Source organism: Gobius niger (assembly GCF_951799975.1).
Source record: "Gobius niger genome assembly, chromosome: 14".
In the NCBI taxonomy this organism is placed as follows: domain Eukaryota; kingdom Metazoa; phylum Chordata; class Actinopteri; order Gobiiformes; family Gobiidae; genus Gobius; species Gobius niger.
In genome coordinates, this window is record NC_136865.1 from 33,067,950 (window position 1) to 33,091,120 (window position 23,171).

Here is a 23,171-nt window from a genome sequence, read left to right on the forward strand (position 1 = left end):
CCACCACAATGTCCGGTTGGTTCATCACCTTCTGTCCGTCTGGATCTGGACGTCCCACAGGATCTTGGCTCGGTCGTTCTCCACCACCTTTGGAGGTGTTTCCACTTTGACCTTGGGGTTTCCAGCCCAGACTCTGCACAGATGTTCCTGTACACTATACCAGCCACTTGGTTATGGCTCCATGTAAGCTTTCCCTGCAGCATCTTACACCTGCAGTTATGTTCTTACACCTGCAGTTATGTTCTTACACCTGCAGTTATGTTCTTACACCTGCAGTTATGTTCTTACACCTGCAGTTATGTTCTTACACCTGCACTTATGTTCTTACACCTGCAGTTATGTTCTTACACCTGCAGTTATGTTCTTACACCTGCAGTTATGTTCTTACACCTGCACTTATGTTCTTACACCTGCAGTTATGTTCTTACACCTGCAGTTATGTTCTTGCACCTGGGGTCTTGTCTGGTGTGGTAGATCTGGGCCTCTCTTGCTCTGGTGCTCAAGGCTCCTGTGCAGCCATGATGAGCCTCTGTGCTTTAGTCCGGCTCTGTCTGTATATCAGCCACTTCAGTTATGTTTGGTGGTACCTGCCGTGTAGGGGCTTGTCCTCCCATGACGGGACCTGCCTGACTCGTTGGAGGTATTTGGCCGCATATATGTATATATATATATGTATATATATATATATATATATATATATATATATATATATATACATATATGTATTTGTGAGATCACAGTAACTGTTCATATTTAAAACACAATGAAAAGATTATGGAAAAAAGAGGAAAGATAATTGTATATTGTAAATTGTAAATAAACTACAGTGAACTTTTCCAGTAAAATGAAATACAAAAATGTCCTTGTTTTTCTGTAAGTGCAGACGGCCCTGAACTCAGCATGAGTGACATCATCCTCATCCACAGGTTTCCTGTGACGGGTCAAACTGACCCTGAGGCTTCATTTACAGGAAAACCAACAACTACGGTTACTGACAAACGTCCTGCACGTTTCTCTTTCATCATGTGTTTGTGCATCACTTTATAGTGACTTTATAGTGACATTATAGTGACATTATATTGACATTATAAAGTCACTATAAAGTGACTATAAAGTGATTATAATGTGATTAACCTCTGAAGCCCCGCCTTAAACCCAGACTGTGCCGGGGGTTCATTAAAAAGCCTTAAATGTGTCTTTCTTCTGCCTGGAGAAACCCTGGAGTTCCAGGACATCAGATTCACTCTGACATTAAACGTGAGCGTTTGGTTAAACTGTGACGTGACAGTTTAAAGTTTTTAAGTTCATGGAAATCAAAGTCATGTCAAAGTCACGCAGAGAAACCAGAGACGTGTTCACGGAAACTGACCACGTTTACTCACAGGTTCCTCTTTTCACCACTTCTCTTTCCAAATACCAGCTATATCTGCGTCTGTGACATGAAAATACTCTATTTATAATACTCTATTTATAATACTCTATTTATAATACTCTATTTATAATACTCTATTTATAATACTCTATTTAAAACACTCTATTTACAACACTCTATTTAAAACACTCTATTTACAACACTCTATTTACAATGGTCTTTTAAAAAGCAGGACCTGGAAAAACATCCCTTTAGGAAAGAGAGCGACCGCGGAGGGCGAGGAAGAGTTTTTTATATCAATAATGTTTTGTGTATTTTTCATTGATAAAAGTGAAATACTTGTAAATATAAACTGTGGTTTTGTTCCAGTAGAATCAAAGTGAAACTGTGAGTCTTTGTTCCAGTTTGTGATCCGTCATGCTGAATAAGCGTGTGTGTGTTTACATATTTGTGATGTGCGTCAGGCTCCTGCTGCTGCTGCGTCACGCTGTGAGGTCACAGTGTGAGGTATTTGTGAAGTATTTGAAAGGGAAATCCTGGGGGCGGAGCCTCAGTGTGTTTATAAAGCACAGCCTCCACAGAGAGAGGAAGCGGAGCAGGATACTCCTACTACAGCTGATACTACAGCTGATACTACTACTACTACTCCTACTACAGCTGATACTACTACTACTACTCCTACTACAGCTGATACTACTCCTACAGCTGATACTAATACTACTACAGCTGCTACTACTCCTACTACAGCTGATACTACTCCTACTACAGCTGATACTACTCCTACTACAGCTGATACTACTCCTACTACAGCTGATACTACTCCTACTACAGCTGATACTACAGCTGATACAAATACTACTACTCCTACTACAGCTGCTACTACAGCTGATACTACTCCTACTACAGCTGCTACTACAGCTGATACTACTCATACTACAGCTGATACAAATACTACTACAGCTGATACAAATACTACTACTCCTACTACAGCTGCTACTACAGCTGATACTACTCCTACTACAGCTGCTACTACAGCTGATACTACTACTACTACAGCTGATACTACTCCTACTACAGCTGCTACTACAGCTGATACTACTACTACTACAGCTGATACTACTCCTACTACAGCTGATACAACTCCTACAGCTGATACACATACTACTACAGCTGCTAGAAATACTACTACAGTTACTACTACAGTTAATACAAATAATACTACAGTTACTACTACAGCTACTACTACAGCTACTACAAATACTACTACTACGACAGCTGCTGCTCCAGCTGCTCCTCCAGCTGCTCCTCCAGCTGCTCCAGCTGCTGCTCTTCACTGCTGTCCCGCTGCTGACATGGTGAGTCCTCTCTCTCTCTCTCTCTCTCTCGTGTGGATATATGTGTGTATATTAGATATTATATATAATATACACACACAGGTTTAAATGTGTGGCTCTATATATATATATTTATTTATTTCAGTCATGTTAGTTACATGTTTTCACATTTCAACAACTACACATGATTTTTGTTTTTACACGATTGAAAAGGAGCACGATGGAGACGACGCTTCATCTTCAAACACAAAACATACATAAATGGTCTGATTCGCAGGTATTATACTTTAAGCCATAAGCGAGAATAAACAACACAGGTACTACTGTTTTTAAAGTTTAAATCTAGTATTTACAGTCGTGTGTAAGTTGATATTTGTTGAACTGTTTCTTAAATTGGTGCTCTGTGGAGGAGATCTTTAAACTCTAGGGCATTATTCTTATAGATTTTTTTTGTATTTTTATCAGCGGGTGAATTGTAGTTTTGTTCGTGTTTCCCCAAACTCCTGAGCAGTAAAGTAAGTGAGGCAGTGTTAAAGTGCAGTAGAAGATTCACCATTTAAAACATATTTTACTTTGTGAAGAACAGCAATGTTTCTACTTCATTTATTTCTAACACTGTGGACATGAGATTTCCAATTTAAGTTTTCATCCAGTGTCACAACCAAAAACTTGAGTTCAGACACTCAGTCAATGTTTCTTCCATTTAAAACAGCTGGACGTCCACGTTTAATTCACAACTTTGTTTTAGCCACATTTAGTGACAATTTATTTGCATCACCACTTCTTTTTCAATTATTTTACTCATGTTCTTTAAATTATTTCCAAAGAAAAGGAAATTTGTGTCATCAGCAAATCACACAGACTGTAACGTTCCTGATGCTTCACATAGATCATTTATATATAGAAGAGTTTGGGCCCAACAATGGAACCTTGGGGTACTCCACATTCAAGTTTTGATTTGTCCGAAGTATTGCCAGAAAACTGTACAACTTGTCTGTTTTCTAAATAATTTCTGATCCAGTTAAAAGCCCCTCCCCTAATTCAGTGGTTCTCAACCTGGGGGTTTGGGGGGTCGCCAGATCATTTAGATAAAATCTACATATTTTCGTTAGCAAACACTGTAATGTTTTATTGTAGCATGTGTTTGCTGTTGTACCAGATGGCCATTATTTGTTCGTACTTTCATGAATTTTATTTCAGCCGTTTTTTTTTTTTTTACTTTTTGTTTATTGACAAGTCAGGTACATTTTTTTCACTTTTTCGTCCATTTTTTATAAATTTTCGTCAAATTTTTGTCATTTTTTTTAAACATTTTTTGTCCATTTTTTGTCACTTTTTTGTCAAATTTTTCGATTTTTTTGGTCTAATTTTGTCATTTTTTTGTACATTTTTCTCACTTTTTTGTCAATTTTTCTTGTCAAATTCTTCTCACTTTTTGTCCATTTTTTGTCCATTTTTTCTGAATTTTTTGTCATTTTTTGGTCAAATTTTTCGATTTTTTTTTGTCAAATTTTTGGCACTTTTTTCACATTTTCATCCTTGTTTTGTCTCAGTTTTGTCGCTAAAATCCCCAAAATAAAAAAAATTTACCCCCCGAAATTAAAAAAAAAAAAAAATTATAATAATAGTAATAATAAAAAAAATAATAATAAGTAAATAAATAAAATAAAATGCGGTCCTATAAACAACATTATGAGAACTTATCTCCACTATTCAACAATAGCCCGGGTGGGGGTCACGAACCCCGTTACCTGTTATAATGGGGGTCGCGGCTCCAAAAGGTTGAGAACCACTGCCCTAATTCCATAATAAATCTATGGTGTCAAAAGCTTTTTTTAGATCAATAAATACGCCAGTGGTGCTTTCTTTATTTTCTATTGCTGTGCTGATATGCTGTGAATTTTTGTCCATGAATGAATCTAATCTGTAAACAAAAAGTTTTTCAAGATTTTTTTTAAACTGTGATTATAGATAATGGGTCTATAATGGGTCAGGCAGTGTCTCCTGATTTAAAAAGTGGGATAACTTTTGAGATTTTCATTTTGTTTGGTCTGAGGCTGGGGCCGGACTGGGACTGAAAACCAGCCCTGGACTCGGTCCCAAAACTGAGCCTTGTGGTGCACCATACTCCACGGAATTCCTTTTAGATTCATGTTTTTTTTATACTGGGCTTTACCCAAATCTAAAAGCTTCTCGACTGGAGATCAACAATGCGACGCCTCATTTGAAAGCTAAGACCTACAAAAGTGATGGAAACTTTTCGTCACGTCGCCACATTTTTGTCATATTTTTGATGTGTTATTAATGATTTTTTCTATCATTTTTTGTCGTGTTTTTCTTACGTTTTTGTTGACTTTTCATCCTCTTTTTGTCGCTATTTTGATGCTTTTCTTTTTAGCTTAGAACTCTTAGAAACATCCATCAATGTGAGAGAGACTGAACCGACGTCTCAGACTCATGAGCCACGACTGCTGCTCAATCAGCCATGTTCACTGAAGCCGCTACAGGGGTTAGCGTAGCTGCTGCGCCGTTAGCATGAGCGCCGTTAGCATTAGCGCCGTTAGCATTAGCGCCGTTAGCATGAGCTCGCTAACACGGATGTAGCGACTTTGGTAAATGTGACTTTTACAGCAGTAGGTTCATGTTCATGGGCCTGAGAAATAAGTCTGTTTCTGCCCTCAGATCGCCTGCTGTTAGAGTAAAGCCAGTGTTTCTGCTCTCAGATCGCCTGCTGTTAGAGTAAAGCCAGTGTTTCTGCCCTCAGATCGCCTGCAGTTAGAGTAAAGCCAGTGTTTCTGCCCTCAGATCGCCTGCAGTTAGAGTAAAGCCAGTGTTTCTGCCCTCAGATCGCCTGCAGTTAGAGTAAAGCCAGTGTTTCTGCCCTCAGATCGCCTGCTGTTAGAGTAAAGCCAGTGTTTCTGCTCTCAGATCGCCTGCTGTTAGAGTAAAGCCAGTGTTTCTGCCCTCAGATCGCCTGCAGTTAGAGTAAAGCCAGTGTTTCTGCCCTCAGATCGCCTGCTGTTAGAGTAAAGCCAGTGTTTCTGCCCTCAGATCGCCTGCTGTTAGAGTAAAGCCAGTGTTTCTGCCCTCAGATCGCCTGCTGTTAGAGTAAAGCCAGTGTTTCTGCCCTCAGATCGCCTGCTGTTAGAGTAAAGCCAGTGTTTCTGCCCTCAGATCGCCTGCTGTTAGAGTAAAGCCAGTGTTTCTGCCCTCAGATCGCCTGCAGAAAAAATGTGATTAAAACAATACAAAATTGTAACAAAAAATGACACAAATTTGATACAAAATTGACGAAAAAATTAAAAAAAATTGACCAAAAATGACCAAAAAATTACAAAAATGTGATGAAAAAAAAATACAAAATTGTAACAAAAAACGATAAATTTGATTAAAAAAATGTCAAAAAAAACAAAAATGTGATAAAAATGTGACTAAAAAATGACAAAAATGTGACTAAAAAAATACAAAATTGTAACAAAAAATGACACAAATTTGATACAAAATTGACGAAAAAGTGAAAAAAAAATTGACAAAAAATTGACAAAAAATTGACCAAAAAATGACAAAAAATGACAAAAAGTGACAAAAATTTGATAAAAAATTGACCTTTTTTTTTTTTAAATTACCAAAAAATTACAAAAATGTGATGAAAAAAAATACAAAATTGATAAAAAATTGTTGAAAAAATGAAAAAAATAAATGTGACAAAAATTTGATAAAAAATTGACAAAAAAAATGACAAAAAAAGTTACAAAAATGAGTTGAATGCCCAACAAAAAAATGATGGAAAATGTGATGACGTGAGGGAAAAGATCCTCTCGGTTACTCCTCTGAGTAAAGCCAGTGTTTCTGCCCTCAGATCGCCTGCTGTTAGAGTAAAGCCAGTGTTTCTGCCCTCAGATCGCCTGCAGTTAGAGTAAAGCCAGTGTTTCTGCCCTCAGATCGCCTGCTGTTAGAGTAAAGCCAGTGTTTCTGCCCTCAGATCGCCTGCAGTTAGAGTAAAGCCAGTGTTTCTGCCCTCAGATCGCCTGCAGTTAGAGTAAAGCCAGTGTTTCTGCCCTCAGATCGCCTGCTGGTCCCTCCTGCTCCTGCTGTCCTCCCTGTCCGGCCCCGCCCTGGCTGACCCCACCTTCACGGCGCGGGACCCGGCGAGCGGGGCGGAGCTGACCTGCGCCCAGTGCCCCCCGGGGCAGTTCCTGCGGCGGCGCTGCACGGCGAGCAGCCCCAGCGTGTGCGAGGCCTGCCCCCCCGGCTCCTTCACGGCGCTCTGGAACTACATCGGGCGCTGCCTGAGCTGCAGCGTCTGCGCCCGGAACATGGCGGCGCAGCGCGAGTGCCGCCGCGACGCCGACACCAGCTGCCTCTGTCGCCGCGGTTACTGGTTCAAGCAGCGCGCCGGCATGTGCGTGCGCTGGAGCCAGTGCGGGACGGGGAGCGGGGTCACGGCTGCAGGTGAGCCACGCCCCCTTTACAGAGACACACCCCCTGTACAGAGACACACCCCCTGTACAGAGACACACCCCTTTACAGAGACACACCCCCTTTACATGAGCACACATCCTTTACAGAGACACACCCCTTTACAGAGACACACCCCCTTACAGAGACACGCCCCCTTTACATGAGCACACATCCTTTACAGAGACACACCCCCTTCACATGAGACAAAAACAATGATGGAAATGTGATACAAAAATGACCAAAAAAAAGAAAAAATGTGATTAAAAAATGACGAAAAAATGAACAAAAATGGAACAAAAATTTGATAAAAAATTGATCAAAAAATAACAAAAAATTTAAAAAAAAAGAAAAAATGTGATTAAAAAAATACAAAATTGGAACAAAAAATGATAAATTTGATTAAAAAAATGTCAAAAAAAATAAAAATGTGACAAAAATGTGATAAAAATTTGACCAAAAAATGAAAAAATTTGATTAAAAAAATACAAAATTGGAACAAAAAATGACACAAATTTGATACAAAATTGACGAAAAAATTAAGAAAAAATTGACAAAAAATGACCAAAAAATGAAAAAAATGACAAAAAAAATTACTAAAATATGATTAAAAAAATACAAAAATGTAACAAAAAGTGACATAAATTTGATAAAAAATGGATCAAAAAAAATAAAAAAATTGACAAAAAATGACCAAAAAAATACAAAATTGTAACAAAAAATTATAAATTTGACCACACCCCCTTTACAGAGACACACCCCCTTTACAGAGCCACACCCCTGTACAGAGACACACCCCTGTACAGAGACACACCCCCTTACAGAGACACACCCCCTTAGTGAGACACACCCCCTTAGTGAGACACCCCCCCTGTACAGAGACACACCCCCTTACAGAGACACACCCCCTTAGTGAGACACACCCCCTTACAGAGACACACCCCCTTAGTGAGACACCCCCCCTTACAGAGCCACACCCCTGTACAGAGACACACCCCCTTTACATGAGCACACCCCCTTCACATAACCACACCCCCTTACAGAGACACACCCCTTTTACAGAGCCACACCCCTGTACAGAGACACACCCCCTTTACAGAGCCACACCCCTGTACAGAGACACACCCCCTTCACATAACCACCAGTTACTGAAGTAGTGTCCCCTGGTGCCCGCTCTGGTGCCCGCTCTGACCCCTGTGCCCCCCCCCCTGTGCCCCCCCCCTGCCCTCAGGTTCTCCTCAGAGCGACCTCGTCTGCTCGCCTTGCGTTAACGGGACGTTCTCCGACCGAGTCTCGTCCGAGTCCGGATGCTCCGCCCACTCTGCCTGCGTCGCCCCGAGGTCAGAGGTCCTGAGGGCGACGCCCTGGCACGACGTCATCTGTGCCAGCCCAGAGGAGGCGCGCGACCACGGTAAGCCCCGCCTCCTGCAGTGTGAGAGGAGACGCTGGACTAACGTGGGAAACATGTGGAAACAATAACACTTAACTCCCTCATGTTTGGCTTTACCCCAATCCAAAAGCTTCTGGAAAAAAGCTGTGAAAAAGCAACAAAACTGAGATGAAAACAGTGATGGAAAAAAAAGTGAGAAAACATTGACAAAAAGTGATGAAAAATTGATGTAAAAATGGCAAAAATGTGATACGAAAAAAATAAATAAATAATAATAATAATAATAATAATAAAAATAATAAAAAATGTGATTAAAAAAACAAAAAATGACACAAAATTGATACAAAATTGGGAAAAAAAAGAAAAAAAATTGACAAAAAATGACAAAAAAATTACAAAAATATGATTAAAAAAATACAAAAATGTAACAAAAAATGATAAATTTGATTAAAAAAATGTCGAAAAAAAAAACAAAAAAAGTCACAAAAATGTGATTCAAAAATAACAAAAAATTGAAAAAAAAAATGTGATTAAAAAAATACAAAATTGGAACAAAAAATGACACAAATTTGATACAAAATTGACGAAAAAATGGACAAAAAATTACAAAAAATTACAAAAAATTACAAAAATGTGATTAAAAAAATACAAAAATGTAACAAAAAATGACATAAATTTGATAAAAAATTGTTGAAAAAATGAAAAAAAAATGTGACAAGAATTTGATAAAAATTTGGCCGAAAAATGAGCAAAAAAAGTGTCAAAAAATGACAAAAATTTGATAAAAAATTGACGAAAAAATTTATAAAAATGTGACAAAAATGTGATAAAAATTGGACCAAAAAATGACAAAAAAATTACAAAAATGAGTTGAAAACCAAACAAAAAAATGATGGAAAAAGTGCTGACGTGAGGAAAAAGATCCTCTCGGTTCAGGCGGGAGTTAAGAGGTTAAAAATCGTCAAAAGAAAACATGTGTGAGAAATGGGTGGAGCCTGTTCTGTCCTCCTGGTGATTAACCCCCCGCTCTCCCCAGACGCCGCCCACTTCCTGCGCCCCCTCCTGCCCTCCTTCTTCTCGCACCACGCCCTCTCCGTGCGGCGCCTGCGCCTCCTGCTGGGGAGGCTCCCCCCCTCTGACTCCTCCTCCTCCGACTCCTCCTCCGACTCGGCGGGGAAGCGCCGTCGCAGCGTCTCGGGACTGACCCAGGATCAGCTGAGGGCGCGGCTCGACCAGTGGGTCCGAGAGGCCGGCCCCGCCCACCTGCGCTCGCTGCCGCTGCTGCTCACGGAGACGGGCGCCGCCTACACGGCCGAGCGCCTCACGCACAAACTGGGACGCCTCGAGGAGAACCTGCGACGGATGAGCACGCCCGCGACCACGCCCTCTGCGGACGCCGAACTACAAACCCCCGCCGCCGCCGCACAGTGACCTCACGGGCTCCTGATCCTGTCTGTGGCCTCGCTGTGAACTTTACGCTGGACTTTTCTGTTTGTGTCTTTGTGTTGAATCCAGATCCAGGTCCCAAAGAACCCGAGAACAGCCGCGGGCTAAGCTCACGGAGCTACACGAGAAAACACGCTTTAAATCAGAACATGCGCCTTTGATTAGAGCTCATCTGACCTTATATTTGAAGAGTTTAGTAGTGCTAGGCTAGTGCTAGGCTAGTGCTAGGCTAGTGCTAGGCTAGTGCATGTCTATGGTATCTAGTAGCCTACATTAAAAACCTCCAAACGTTGCCATATCTGATGTGTAGAAGCTCCTTTGTGAATTCCAGCTGTAGTAATGTACTAGTTACCATAGACATGCACTAGCCTAGCATTAGCCTAGCACTAGCCTAGCACTACTAAACTCTTCAAATATAAGGACTGCATGAATTAAAAACATATATAAATGTCCAGAAAACGCGGCCCTGTGTGTGAACTCTGTGTGTGTAAAGTCGTTTTTGTGTGATAATGTGTGATGCTTGAGTTAAACATGAATCTGCTGCTGCTGCACTTTTTAAACGAGGTTTAAAAAAGAGGTTTAAATGTATTTATTCCTCAAACGGGTTTAAGAGACGCCATCGCCCTCTGCTGTTTGTGTGAGGCTCCACCGGACCATGAGCTGATGAACCCAGACCAGTCCCCGTCCCCCCCCCGTGTGTCCCCCCCCCCCGGGTCGTAGTCTCTCCAGAGCTTCAGGTTTCTGCTCCTCTGATCTGGAACTACCTCCGAGCGACGACTTTGCACTGATTTACAAACGAGGTTCTTCTTCTGTTACTGTTCAGTCTGTGTTTACGGGAAATAAAAGAAATAAAACACTGAAGATGAAGCCGAGTCCTGAGTTTGTGTTTTAGCTGTTGTTAAGTTAATATGTTGGAACCGTCATGTATCACACTTAACATATTTAACATATTCTTATATATTGTCAATTAGGGCGGCTCGATTATTGAAAAAATAATAATCACGATTATTTTTGTCATGATTGAAATCACGATTATTCAAACGATTATTTGTTGCCTTTAAAAAAAATCCATCAAAAAAGTGACAAAAATCCAGCAGAAAAAAGACAAAAAAGTGACAAAAATCCATCAAAAAAAAGACAAAAATCCAGCAAAAAAGTGAAAAAAATCCATCAAAAAAAGACAAAAATCCAGCAAAAAAAAGACAAAAATCCAGCAAAAAAGTGACAAAAATCCATCAAAAAAAAGACAAAAATCCAGCAAAAAAGTGACAGAAATCCAGCAAAAAAGTGACAAAAATCCATCAAAAAAAAGACAAAAATCCAGCAAAAAAGTGACAGAAATCCATCAAAAAAAAGACAAAAATCCAGCAAAAAAGTGACAAAAATCCAAAAATTAGAAAAAAAAATGTGGGATAAAATAATAAAAATAAAAAAAATTGGGAAAAAAAAAATATATTGAAAAATAAATGTATAATCGATTTTTTGCGATTATGCTAATTTTGTAATCGTTTACTGTTGTAATCGAAATCGTAATCGAATTTCGATTAATTGCACAGCCCTAACATCAACTGTGCCAAGTTTGAAGCAAATCCAAAAAGGTGAAGTTGAACTGTCGTCCTAAAAGCTGTAACTTCACCATGGAATGTTCCCACAGGCCTGTATGAGGATCCACAGCTCTGAGAAGGAACATGAACACATGTTCTGTTACAGCTGCTGATCCGTCTGAGGTCCTGAGCTCATCTTAATGTGAAGCTAATGAGAGTTTTCTATTTACATTTGAAAATTTGAATTCAATTCATCTTTTTTATTTGAGCATCTGAGCTCCACAAAGTTCTTCATAGGAACAAAGTTCAGCACAGTAATCCAGCAAAAGAAAGATACATGCGTCGGTGAATCGCCAAATAGATAAATAAATAACGTGGATGTGATGCTCAAAAGGAGGAGGCAGAAGCTTCAGCTTGTTAGAGCCTTTCGTACTTAAGAAATAGATACATTCATTAACTATGCACAAAGAAGATCTGACATAAAGTCATTTTGTCATATTCCAGTGACTTTACAATCATCAATATTTACGTTACAACATTCTGCTGGTTCCAAGACGGGGAAAGAAAACTCAATAATTACAAATACCCATCACTGCCAATACAATATTATCGATTATGTTATTTACGACCACATTATATGATTGATTAATAAATGTAATTTATTTTATATTTTGTGCTATTATATCATTATTGGTTAATTTATTATACTATTATTTTATTATTATTGTTGCTATTAATTCATGATCAGTCACTTCATTGTCACCATCTACAGCAGACTATGTGACAGTGAGAGCCCTATTCTGTGAGGTGCATTAAAAAGCAGAGTGTGGGTCAGCTGGGAGGGGGCAATGACCCCCAGTCAACCGGCCCAACCCTTCTGCCCTGAGTAGTGACTTTACAAGTGAACGTTAGTAATCTGTGCTGTGTGATGCTTCACATGACGAGTTTAATGAGCCCATTGGGAGGAGGGGGGGGGGGTCCATGTCTCCCCTGCCCTGATCCTTTGTATAGTTGAGAAGCAGTGATGGTGACGACAAGCAGACACAATATTGAGTTACTTGAGGTTTGTCTTTGTTATACTTGGTTTAGTTATGACACATCAGAAAAAAGTATTGGTGATAAACGATCGAAGTAGATGTAACAGCGATCTGCATTTGTACTTATCGCCAAATATAGCCATATATATAGACCTATATAGCTTTGACTTCAGATTCACATATCTGATACAAAACAGAGATATGTGAGTAAGACAAAACAAACAGTTATATACACTATGTACATACATATACATCAGTGGATACAATCTCTCTTTTTTTTTTTTTTTTCCTCCTCTGCAAAACTAGTTTGTCAGTTACAGTACTACAACATGGATAGTTTACTGCAGTTGTTTCCATTTCCACACTCAAGGACATTCCTCCGTCCTGTACGCAGACAGTATGAGTTGTTTATGTTCTTTGATTTGAATTGAAAAGGTAAAGATAAACACAAAGACAATAATGCACTCATTTGTGAAGCGCTTTTCTCATCTATATGACATTTATTTAGCATTATTGCAGATATATAGTTTAATATATGGAAAAAGAAAAAGCTAAAGCCCAAAACTGTCATATTCCTTTGTTCCTCATCATGTCAGCTTTCTTTGTTCTAAATGTCATTCATCTGTGACTCTCTATGTGACCACAGCACTACTTTGGAGAGAATCACAAAGCTCCGTCTGAAGCCTGTCCCGTTAAAGTGGGTTTTGGGGTCCCACAGCCGAACGGGGCCGAGCTGCAATGGGGGGTCCCCACTGGTGATGACCCAGGATACACTCGACTGAAAGATACTAGTTTGGAAAAGCAAACAAGTGCCTGAGGTAGGGCTGTGCAATTAATCAAAATTCAATTGCGATTTCGATTACAACAGTAAACCATTACAAAATTAGCATAATCGCAAAAAATCGATTATACATTTTTTTTTCAATATATATATTTTTTTATTTTTTTATTTTTTCATTTTTTTTTCCTTCTAATTTTTGGATTTTTGTCACTTTTTTGATGGATTTTTGTCTTTTTTTGCTGGATTTTTGTCATTTTTTTGATGGATTTTTGTCTTTTTTTGCTGGATTTTTGTCATTTTTTTGATGGATTTTTGTCTTTTTTTGCTGGATTTTTGTCATTTTTTTGATGGATTTTTGTCATTTTTTTGATGGATTTTTGTCATTTTTTTGATGGATTTTTGTCTTTTTTTGATGGATTTTTGTCATTTTTTTGATGGATTTTTGTCTTTTTTTTGATGGATTTTTGTCTTTTTTTGATGGATTTTTGTCATTTTTTTGATGGATTTTTGTCTTTTTTTTGATGGATTTTTGTCTTTTTTTTGATGGATTTTTGTCACTTTTTTGATGGATTTTTGTCATTTTTTTGATGGATTTTTGTCATTTTTTTGATGGATTTTTGTCATTTTTTTGATGGATTTTTGTCATTTTTTTGATGGATTTTTGTCATTTTTTTGATGGATTTTTGTCATTTTTTTGATGGATTTTTGTCATTTTTTTGATGGATTTTTGTCATTTTTTTGATGGATTTTTGTCACTTTTTTGATGGATTTTTGTCATTTTTTTGATGGATTTTTGTCATTTTTTTGATGGATTTTTGTCACTTTTTTGATGGATTTTTGTCACTTTTTTGATGGATTTTTGTCACTTTTTTGATGGATTTTTGTCACTTTTTTGCTGGATTTTTTTTAAAGGCAACAAATAATCGCTTGAATAATCGTGATTTCAATTATGACAAAAATAATCGTGATTATTATTTTTTCAATAATCGAGCAGCCCTAGCCTGAGGAGCAGGTCTGGCTCCCGGTCTAAGTGTGAGGCGTAATAATGCCAGGGCAAACCCCCTCCATGTGTGGATAAACAACACATCATCATTTACAGCACAGGATGAAGCCGGAGTTTTTCAGGTTTGTTCTTTCAGTGACTCTTCCTGGAACTGAAAGGTCGGGACCAGTTCTTCCCTCAAACGGAAACTCAAAGTGAAACTGTGCTTTTACGGTCAGGGAAAGGGGAAAGTCTTTCAGGGAAAACACTGAAGCGGCTTTTCTTCACTGTGGCCCCGCCCCCGTCCCAGGTCAGCCCCTCCCCCTTTCACAGGCTCTCCAGTTCAGACGCTCTGGAGTCGAACTGGAGACGATGCACTGGGTTTAGACTCATGTGGTCAAAGAAACACGAGAGAGCGAGTTTGGTCTTTTTAATGTTTAAACTTAGACATAAAAGACTCGACTCAAACCGAACCTGCAGGAAACACTTTTCACTGAGTCAGAACTTTCAGTCTCGACTCCAGACTCAGCTTTTCTCCAACAGCGTCAGGAAAAGGAGCCGAGTCTCGTAATGACAGGGATTAAATCCTCAGACCAGCTCAGGCGGAGCTATATTCATCTCAGAGCTCAGACGTGTCGGGGGAAAAACCTCAGACTCACCCATAGACGTATGGGTGAGTCTGAGGTTCAGCAGCTCCACAGAGACAGAGCAGATCATCCAGATCCTTCAGATCCTTCAGATCCTTCAGATCCTTCAGATCCTTCAGATCCTTCAGACGGTGCTTCACAGACACAGTAGATCAGATCAACATGTATGACATCACAGCGTGTGCAGATCCTCAGAGCGCCGTGTTCACAGGAGAAAAGAACTGTTTCAGCCTGAGCTTGAACACGAGGCCGGAAGTGATGCTGAGAGTGAATCCGATTCTCTGAGGGATTTGTGAACCAGTGTTATTATATATATATATATATTATATTATATATTATATATTATATGATATATTATAGTATATATACATTATGTATTATATTATGTATATTATATATTATATATTATATATGATGAAAGGTCAGTCTGGGCAGAGCGTCCACACTGGTCAGAGCTGATCGAGCTGCTTTGTTCTGCAGAACTTGTCGTTTGTTGAAATATTGTCCAGCTGTGACAGAATTAGATTATTCATCATGAACTTGTTTTGTTGTTTTGTTGTTTTGTTGTTTTGTTGTTTGTTGTTGTTTGGCCACAGAACCCGTGTGTCGTCTGATCCCGTACAGTTGTTCTTTCACTCCTGAGTGTGTTGTTCAGACCCTGATGTGTTTGGCTGAGGGCAGATGTTCCTCTTTAGTCTTTGTGATGTTCAGCAGCTGCACAAGTGCTCCTCACCTCCTGCTCATGCTGGGCCAGAGCTTCAGAGCTTCAGACCAGGACCACGTGTGCCTCATCATCACTCCTGCTGCTGATGTGACTGGTGTAGATGGAGAACAGGAGTCAGGACGCAGCAAAGACATGAAGACCCACGAGGTGAACCTGAAGGCAGCAGTGAGTCCAGCGCTACAGCAGAGAAGCTCCATAACCCTGGTGTGATGGAGACTAAGACCCACGAGGTGAACCTGAAGGCAGCAGTGAGTCCAGCGCTACAGCAGAAGAAGCTCCATAATCCTGGTGTGATGGAGACTAAGACCCACGAGGTGAACCTGAAGGCAGCAGTGAGTCCAGCGCTACAGCAGAGAAGCTCCATAATCCTGGTGTGATGGAGACTAAGACCCACGAGGTGAACCTGAAGGCAGCAGCGAGTCCAGCGCTACAGCAGAGAAGCTCCATAATCCTGGTGTGATGGAGACTAAGACCCACGAGGTGAACCTGAAGGCAGCAGTGAGTCCAGCGCTACAGCAGAAGAAGCTCCATAATCCTGGTGTGATGGAGACTAAGACCCACGAGGTGAACCTGAAGGCAGCAGCGAGTCCAGCGCAAAAGCAGAGGAAGCTCCATAATCCTGGTGTGATGTGACTAAGACCCACGAGGTGAACCTGAAGGCAGCAGCGAGTCCAGCGCTACAGCAGAGAAGCTCCATAATCCTGGTGTGATGTGACTAAGACCCACGAGGTGAACCTGAAGGCAGCAGCGAGTCCAGCGCTACAGCAGAAGAAGCTCCATAATCCTGGTCCTGCTGCTGATCTTCTCCTCAATGCTCACCGTGGTCAGACGAACTGACCCAGTGGAGACACGTTGAATAAGAGCGGCCCTGAGATTGACCCTGAAGTTCACAGCTGGTTTTGTGACGAAGCTTTTGTTGAATTTTTGTTGAATTTTTGTGGTGTTTAGCTTTAGTCCAGCCCTTACAGAGATGTGAACCTCTGAACTCCCGCCTTAACCCAGAGGATCTTTTTCCTCACGTCAGCAGAGTTTTTTTCCTTTCCTTTTTTTTTTTGTTGGGTTTTCAACTCATTTTTGTCACATTTTTGTCATTTTGTTTTCATTTTTTGGTCATTTTTCGGTTATTTTTTGTAATTTTTTTTTTTTTTTAGTCAATTTTTTTGTCACATTTTTCAGATTTTTTTTGTAATTTTTTGTAATTTTTTGTCCCATTTTTTTTCATTTTTTTTCATTTTTTGGTCATTTTTTGTAAATTTTTTTAATTTTTTGTCAATTTTTGGTCATTTTTGTCAAATTTGTATTACATTTTTCATAATTTTTTTGTCATTTTTTGTCATTTTTTTCATTTTTTTTTTCATTTTTTGTCTTTTTTTTGGTCAAATTTTTATCACATTTTTCGTCATTTTTTTATCTTTTTTTTTTATCTTTTTTTATCACATTTTTGTCAATTTTTCGTCACTTTTTTGTCACATTTTTCAGAATTTTGTTGTAATTTTTTGTAATTTTTTGTCACATTTTTTTCATTTTTTTTTCATTTTTTTTCATAATTTTTTCATTTTTTTCTTTTCATTTTTTGTCTTTTTTTTGGTCAAATTTTTATCACATTTTTCGTCATTTTTTTAACCATTTTTTTATTTCATTTTTTATCACATTTTTGTCCATTTTCCGTCACTTTTTGTCGGGGGGCTCAGAGCCGGTTCCTCCCCTGTGAGGATCCCGTGGTCCACAGGGGAAGTTCACAGCTGGTTTTTCTGGAAACATAATGTCAGTCATAATGACGGAGCAGGAGCCGGTCCGACCAGTTCAGGAGCCGCACAACTATATTTATCTGACGCAGCAGCAGCTCGAGGTCATCAGGGGGTTTTCACCAGAGCTTTTCCTTCATTTCACATGTGGAAACCCTGAGTAACAGCTGCATGTGACAGATGTGCTCACATTACGATCAACGACTTTAAACTTTCCAGCCTCCGACTCGACGACATCATGACGTGTTTTCAGTCTCTAATTCTTGACCTGATTTATTGAGTTATCGTGAAACTAAACCAGGTCCAAAATCCGTCTGAAAAAGTCTTTATAACTGATATAATAAAGTCTTGTCTTCCAGCAGAAGTTTGTAATCCAGGTCTTTAAAGGATCTGTTATTTTATCTAAAGTAAAGGAAAGGCATGTATATGATATGTTGTACCTCTGCCGCTGTGGGGAACTGTTTTCTGTGAGAAATATAAGTATTTTCTGGGGATATTTTCCAAACCTGGAAGACAAGACGCTTTGATTCAGTTAACTCCGCCCATGCTTTATTAGCAATAAAATATATAAATATCACAGCAATAAGTCAAGTTACTTCACAACACAGTTATATATATATGCAGTTATATATATACAGTTATATAGTCTGAGTAAGAAGACATGTTTTTAACCTCTTAACTCCCGCCTGAACCGAGAGGTGTCATCAGATTTTTTTCCATCATTTTTTTGTTGGGGATTCAACTCATTTATGTAACTTTTGTCCAATTTTTATCACATTTTTGTCAATTTTTTGTCATTTTCTTTTGTCTTTTTTTTGTCACTTTTTTGTCACATTTTTTGTCATTTTTTGTCAATTTTTTGTCATTTTTTGTCATTTTTTTGTCACTTTTTAGTCATTTTTTCGTCATTATTTAAATCAAATTTTTGTCATTTTTTTGTCAATTTCTTGTGACATTTTTGCAACTTTTTCATCAATTTTTCGTCATTTTTTTGTCAACGTTTTCTCACTTTTTTCTCACATTTCCATCATTGTTTTGTTGCTTTTTCCACACCTTGTTTCTCTGGCCTCACAGTAAGTGAGGAACACAGTTATTTAGCTTCAGCTTCTCTCTCCTGAAGGACCCGGAGCTTCACCACAGACGTCTCACACATCCAGGAAACATCTTCACAGCTTCATTAGTTCCTCTGGTCTCATGAGGCTTTTCTGTCATGTTCTTACACACGACAGTTTCATGTAAAAGACTCACGTGTGTCATGTTCTTACACACGACAGTTTCATGTAAAAGACTCACGTGTGTCATGTTCTGATAGAGTTTCATGAACCTCTTTTAACCGGGAGGATGATCTGGTTAGTGACGGTGAATGTGGTGAATGTGAGCCATAGTGTTGTGGGTTAATCCAGTGGTTCTCAACCTTTTGGAGCCACGACCCCCATTTTAACAGTAAAAGGGATTCGTGACCCCCACTCGGGTCACACCGTGAGAAATAGAAATAGTAGCCAACATAATTCTTCACCTCTTAACTCCCGCCTGAACCCAGTCATTTTTTTGTCACATTTTTGTCACATTTTTGTCATTTTTTTTGTCATTTTTTTGTCACATTTTTGTCATTTTTTTTGTCATTTTTTTGTCACATTTTTGTCACATTTTTGTCATTTTTTTGTCATTTTTTTTTCCGTTTTTTTTTTCATTTTTTTTTCCATTTTTTTTTCCATTTTTTTTTATTTTTTGTCAAATTTTTGTCAAATTTTTCTGACATTTTTGTGACATTTTTTGCCACTTTTTCATCAATTTTTTGTCACTTTTTTGTCACATTTTTGTCACATTTTTGTCACATTTTTGTCACTTTTTTGTCACATTTTTGTCATTTTTATGTCATTTTTTTGTCACATTTTTGTCACATTTTTGTCACTTTTTTGTCATTTTTTTGTCACATTTTTTTCATTTTTTTGTCATTTTTTTTTTCATTTTTTTTCATTTTTTGTCAAATTTTTGTCACATTTTTGTCAAATTTTTTGTCAATTTTTTGTCACTTTCTTTTCACATTTTTGTCCCTTTTTTGTCACATTTCCATCATTGTTTCCGTCTCAGTTTTGTCTCTATTTTCTCACCTTTTTTCCAGGAGCTTTTGGATTGGGGTAAAGCCAAACTGGAGAACATGTGCTCGGTTCAGGCGGGAGTTAAGGGGTTAAAGAACAAAAGGGCTAAAATGAAATTCATCAAACTGCAAATAAATAATGTCACTGGTAAAATAGCAAACACAGGCTACAACAAAACATCTGATTATTTGCTGATGAAAACATGGCTATTTCGATGTGATTGGCCGGTCTGGGTCAGTTTCCACGGTGATTTCGATGTGATTGGCCGGTCTGGATCAGTTTCCACGGTGATTTCGATGTGATTGGCCGGTCTGGATGGTCAGTTTCCACGGTGATTTCGATGTGATTGGCCGGTCTGGATGGTCAGTTTCCACGGTGATTTCGATGTGATTGGTCGGTCTGGATGGTCAGTTTCCACGGTGATTTCGATGTGATTGGTCGGTCTGGATGGTCAGTTTCCATGGTGATTTCGATGTGATTGGCCGGTCTGGATGGTCAGTTTCCACGGTGATTTCGATGTGATTGGCCGGTCTGGATGGTCAGTTTCCACGGTGATTTCGATGCGATTGGCCGGTCTGGATGGTCAGTTTCCACGGTGATTTCGATGCGATTGGCCGGTCTGGATGGTCAGTTTCCACGGTGATTTCGATGCGATTGGCCGGTCTGGATCAGTTTCCACGGTGATGCAGGAGCTGTCCCGCTCAGTCTATAATAAACCTCTGTGTTTCTGCTGAAGCTCCTGAACCAGAACTGTGACCTCAGATTCAAATCATTCATGCAAATGTTCAGTCAAAGCAGACGATTCCAGGAACAGGTTCATTCAGACGTCAGAGGAAACATGAACGACTTTATTATTCGTCCTGGATACTTAGTTTGTTGTTTTGTTTTTGTTTTTGTTTGTTGTGCACTCGATGTTTGACTTGAAGTTTCATCTGGATCGGCTTCAGTTACAGAAATTGAATAACCTTCAATCCAGTGATTTAGATGATTAAGGGGAGACACTACAGGCAAAACTACAAAACTACAACCTAATCTTCACAGAAACATGTTTAAATATTGCGCTGATTCAATGTTCCCCCATAGACTTATATGGGAGAACACAATTTCAAGGGCCTTTTTCTCCAAACACATGTTTCTGTCATTGTGGCGACACTATGTCCACGTCAGTCGGACCTAAAGACTTCACATTTTCCAGCCTTGGACTGAACGATGTTTGGAAGATTTTTTCAGAGGGATTTTTTATTATTTAATCCCTTAAGCCCCATTTATTGAGTTTTGAATGTCAAAGAATGAGGCGAAAATTTAATTTTTACAACATTTTCCACTAAAAACAGCTTATTTTAAAACTAAACAAGAAATCCTGAATCCGCTCTGAGAAAGTCTCGGCAACTCATTCAAAAAAATGATAAAAATTTGATAAAAACTTGACGAAAAAATGACAAAATGTGACAAAAAAATGACAAAAATTTGACAAAAAAATGATAAAAATTTGATAAAAACTTGATGAAAAAATGACAAAATTTGACAAAAATGTGACAAAAAATGACAAAAATTTGCTAAAAATTTGATAAAAAAATTGACAAAAAATGACAAAAATTTGATAAAAAATGACAAAAATTTGATAAAAATTTGATAAAAAATTTGATAAAAAAATGACAAAAAAAGGACAAAAAAAATATGAAAAATGTGACAAAAACATTTACAAAAAAATTACAAAAAAATTACAAAAAATGACGAATAATTTTAACAAACATTGACAAAAAATTGACACAAAATTGAAAAAAAATAACCAAAAAAAAACAAAAAAAAAACAAAAAAATGACCAAAAAATGACCAAAAAAGGATAAACAAAATGACAAAAATGTGACAAAAAAGTTATAAAAATGAGTTGAATACCCAACAAAAAAATGATGGAACTTACTTACTTACTGCTATTTCTTTCCCTGTTCACCTGCAGCGTCTCGCCTTAAATTGGTGGTGGAACATTCTGCAGCATAATGATTATTAGCATCACATTAAACAGTTCGGCTGCACCAGGACATGGGATATTTGTGCTGGGAAGAACAAATGTGTGGCTTTAAAGAAGGCATTAAAAAGAAATATTATACTGTACGTGTCTCATGAACAAAAAAGCTCAAGGGCCGTGAAGCGGATAAAAGGGGGAACTATATTGTAAGGCGTAATAATACCAGGAGTAGTTCGAAATCCGCGCAGTAAACTTCACTTTACTGCGCGGATGCCAAACTACTCCTTACAATATAGTTCCCCCTTTTATCCGCTTAGAAAATCCACATTGTTTAATTGTGTGTAATTATACTTTGTAGTGGAACACTTCACGTAACCATATTTAAATAGGGGAAACCAAAAAGCGAGAAAACATTGACAAAAAGTGACGAAAAATTGACAAAAATGTGATAAAAAATGACTTTTTTTTTTTTAAATGACAAAAAATGACAAAAAATTTGATAAAAATTTGATTAAAAAAATGACAAAAAAATGACAAAAAATGACAAAAAAAATTATGAAAAATGTGTAAAAAATTTGACAAAAAATGAAAAAAATAAAATAAAAAATTGACAAAAAATAACCAAAAAATAACCAAACAATTGACAAAAAAATTATGAAAAAATTGTAAAAAATTTGACAAAAAAATGACAAAAAATGACAAAAAATTGACAAAAATTGGATAAAAAATGACATTTAAAAAAAAAAAAATGACAAAAAATGACGAATAATGTGATAAAAATTTGAGTAAAAAAAAGACAAAAAAAAATTATTAAAAATTTGACAAAAAAATATTTAAAAAAAATGACAAAAAATGGACAAAAAAAAAAAAAAAAAATTACCAAAAATTGACAAAAAATGACAAAAAATTAGACAAAAAAATTGACAAAAATGTGACAAAAAAGTTACAAACATGAGTTGAAAACCCAACAAAAAAAAGATGGAAAAAAACTCGTGAGGACAAAGCTCCTCTGGGTCCAGGCGGGAGTTCAGAGGTTCACATCTCTGTAAGGGCTGGACTAAAGCTAAACACCATCATTTCCTCATATTCATCCATCTCCATTTTCAATAAGATTTTTTTGTTTAAAGAAAAAAACAATAAACGTGGTGTTTCCTGGACTAAGTAAACAGATGCTGCGGCCAAAAACAAGCTCTACACTTCCAACGTTACAGAACAACAACATCCCCTCAGCAGACGGGTCCTAAAGAACTCGTCACAGCTCAGGTAAGAACATATCTCAGTGTGGGAAAACGCTGTTCCTTTAACAATACACCATCATTATTGTTTGTGCAAAACTCTGTGTAGCAGCCGTTGTGTTTCAGCCGGTTCTTATAGTATCAACTATGAGGAAACTTAGAAAGTACAATACTGAATAGGGCTGCTCGATTATTGAAAAAATAATAATCACGATTATTTTTGTCATGATTGAAATCACGATTATTCAAACGATTATTTGTTGCCTTTAAAAAAAATCCATCAAAAAAAGACAAAAATCCATCAAAAAAGAGACAAAAATCCATCAAAAAAGTGACAAAAATCCATCAAAAAAGTGACAAAAATCCATCAAAAAAGTGACAAAAATCCATCAAAAAAAGTGACAAAAATCC

At 38.0% G+C, this 23,171-nt stretch overlaps 1 protein-coding gene across 1 annotated transcript; it reads left to right on the forward strand.

Annotated features, from left to right (window-relative positions):
- Positions 1 to 900: 900 nt before the first annotated feature.
- On the forward strand, positions 901 to 9,985 carry LOC306973773 (tumor necrosis factor receptor superfamily member 6B-like; the record flags this gene model as incomplete). Its single annotated transcript, XM_079570766.1, has 4 exons — positions 901 to 933; positions 6,771 to 7,158; positions 8,396 to 8,575; positions 9,591 to 9,985. 4 exons carry the CDS (start codon positions 901 to 903, stop codon positions 9,983 to 9,985), a joined length of 996 nt encoding a protein of 331 aa, XP_079426892.1.
- Between the last annotated feature and the right edge of the window lie 13,186 nt (positions 9,986 to 23,171).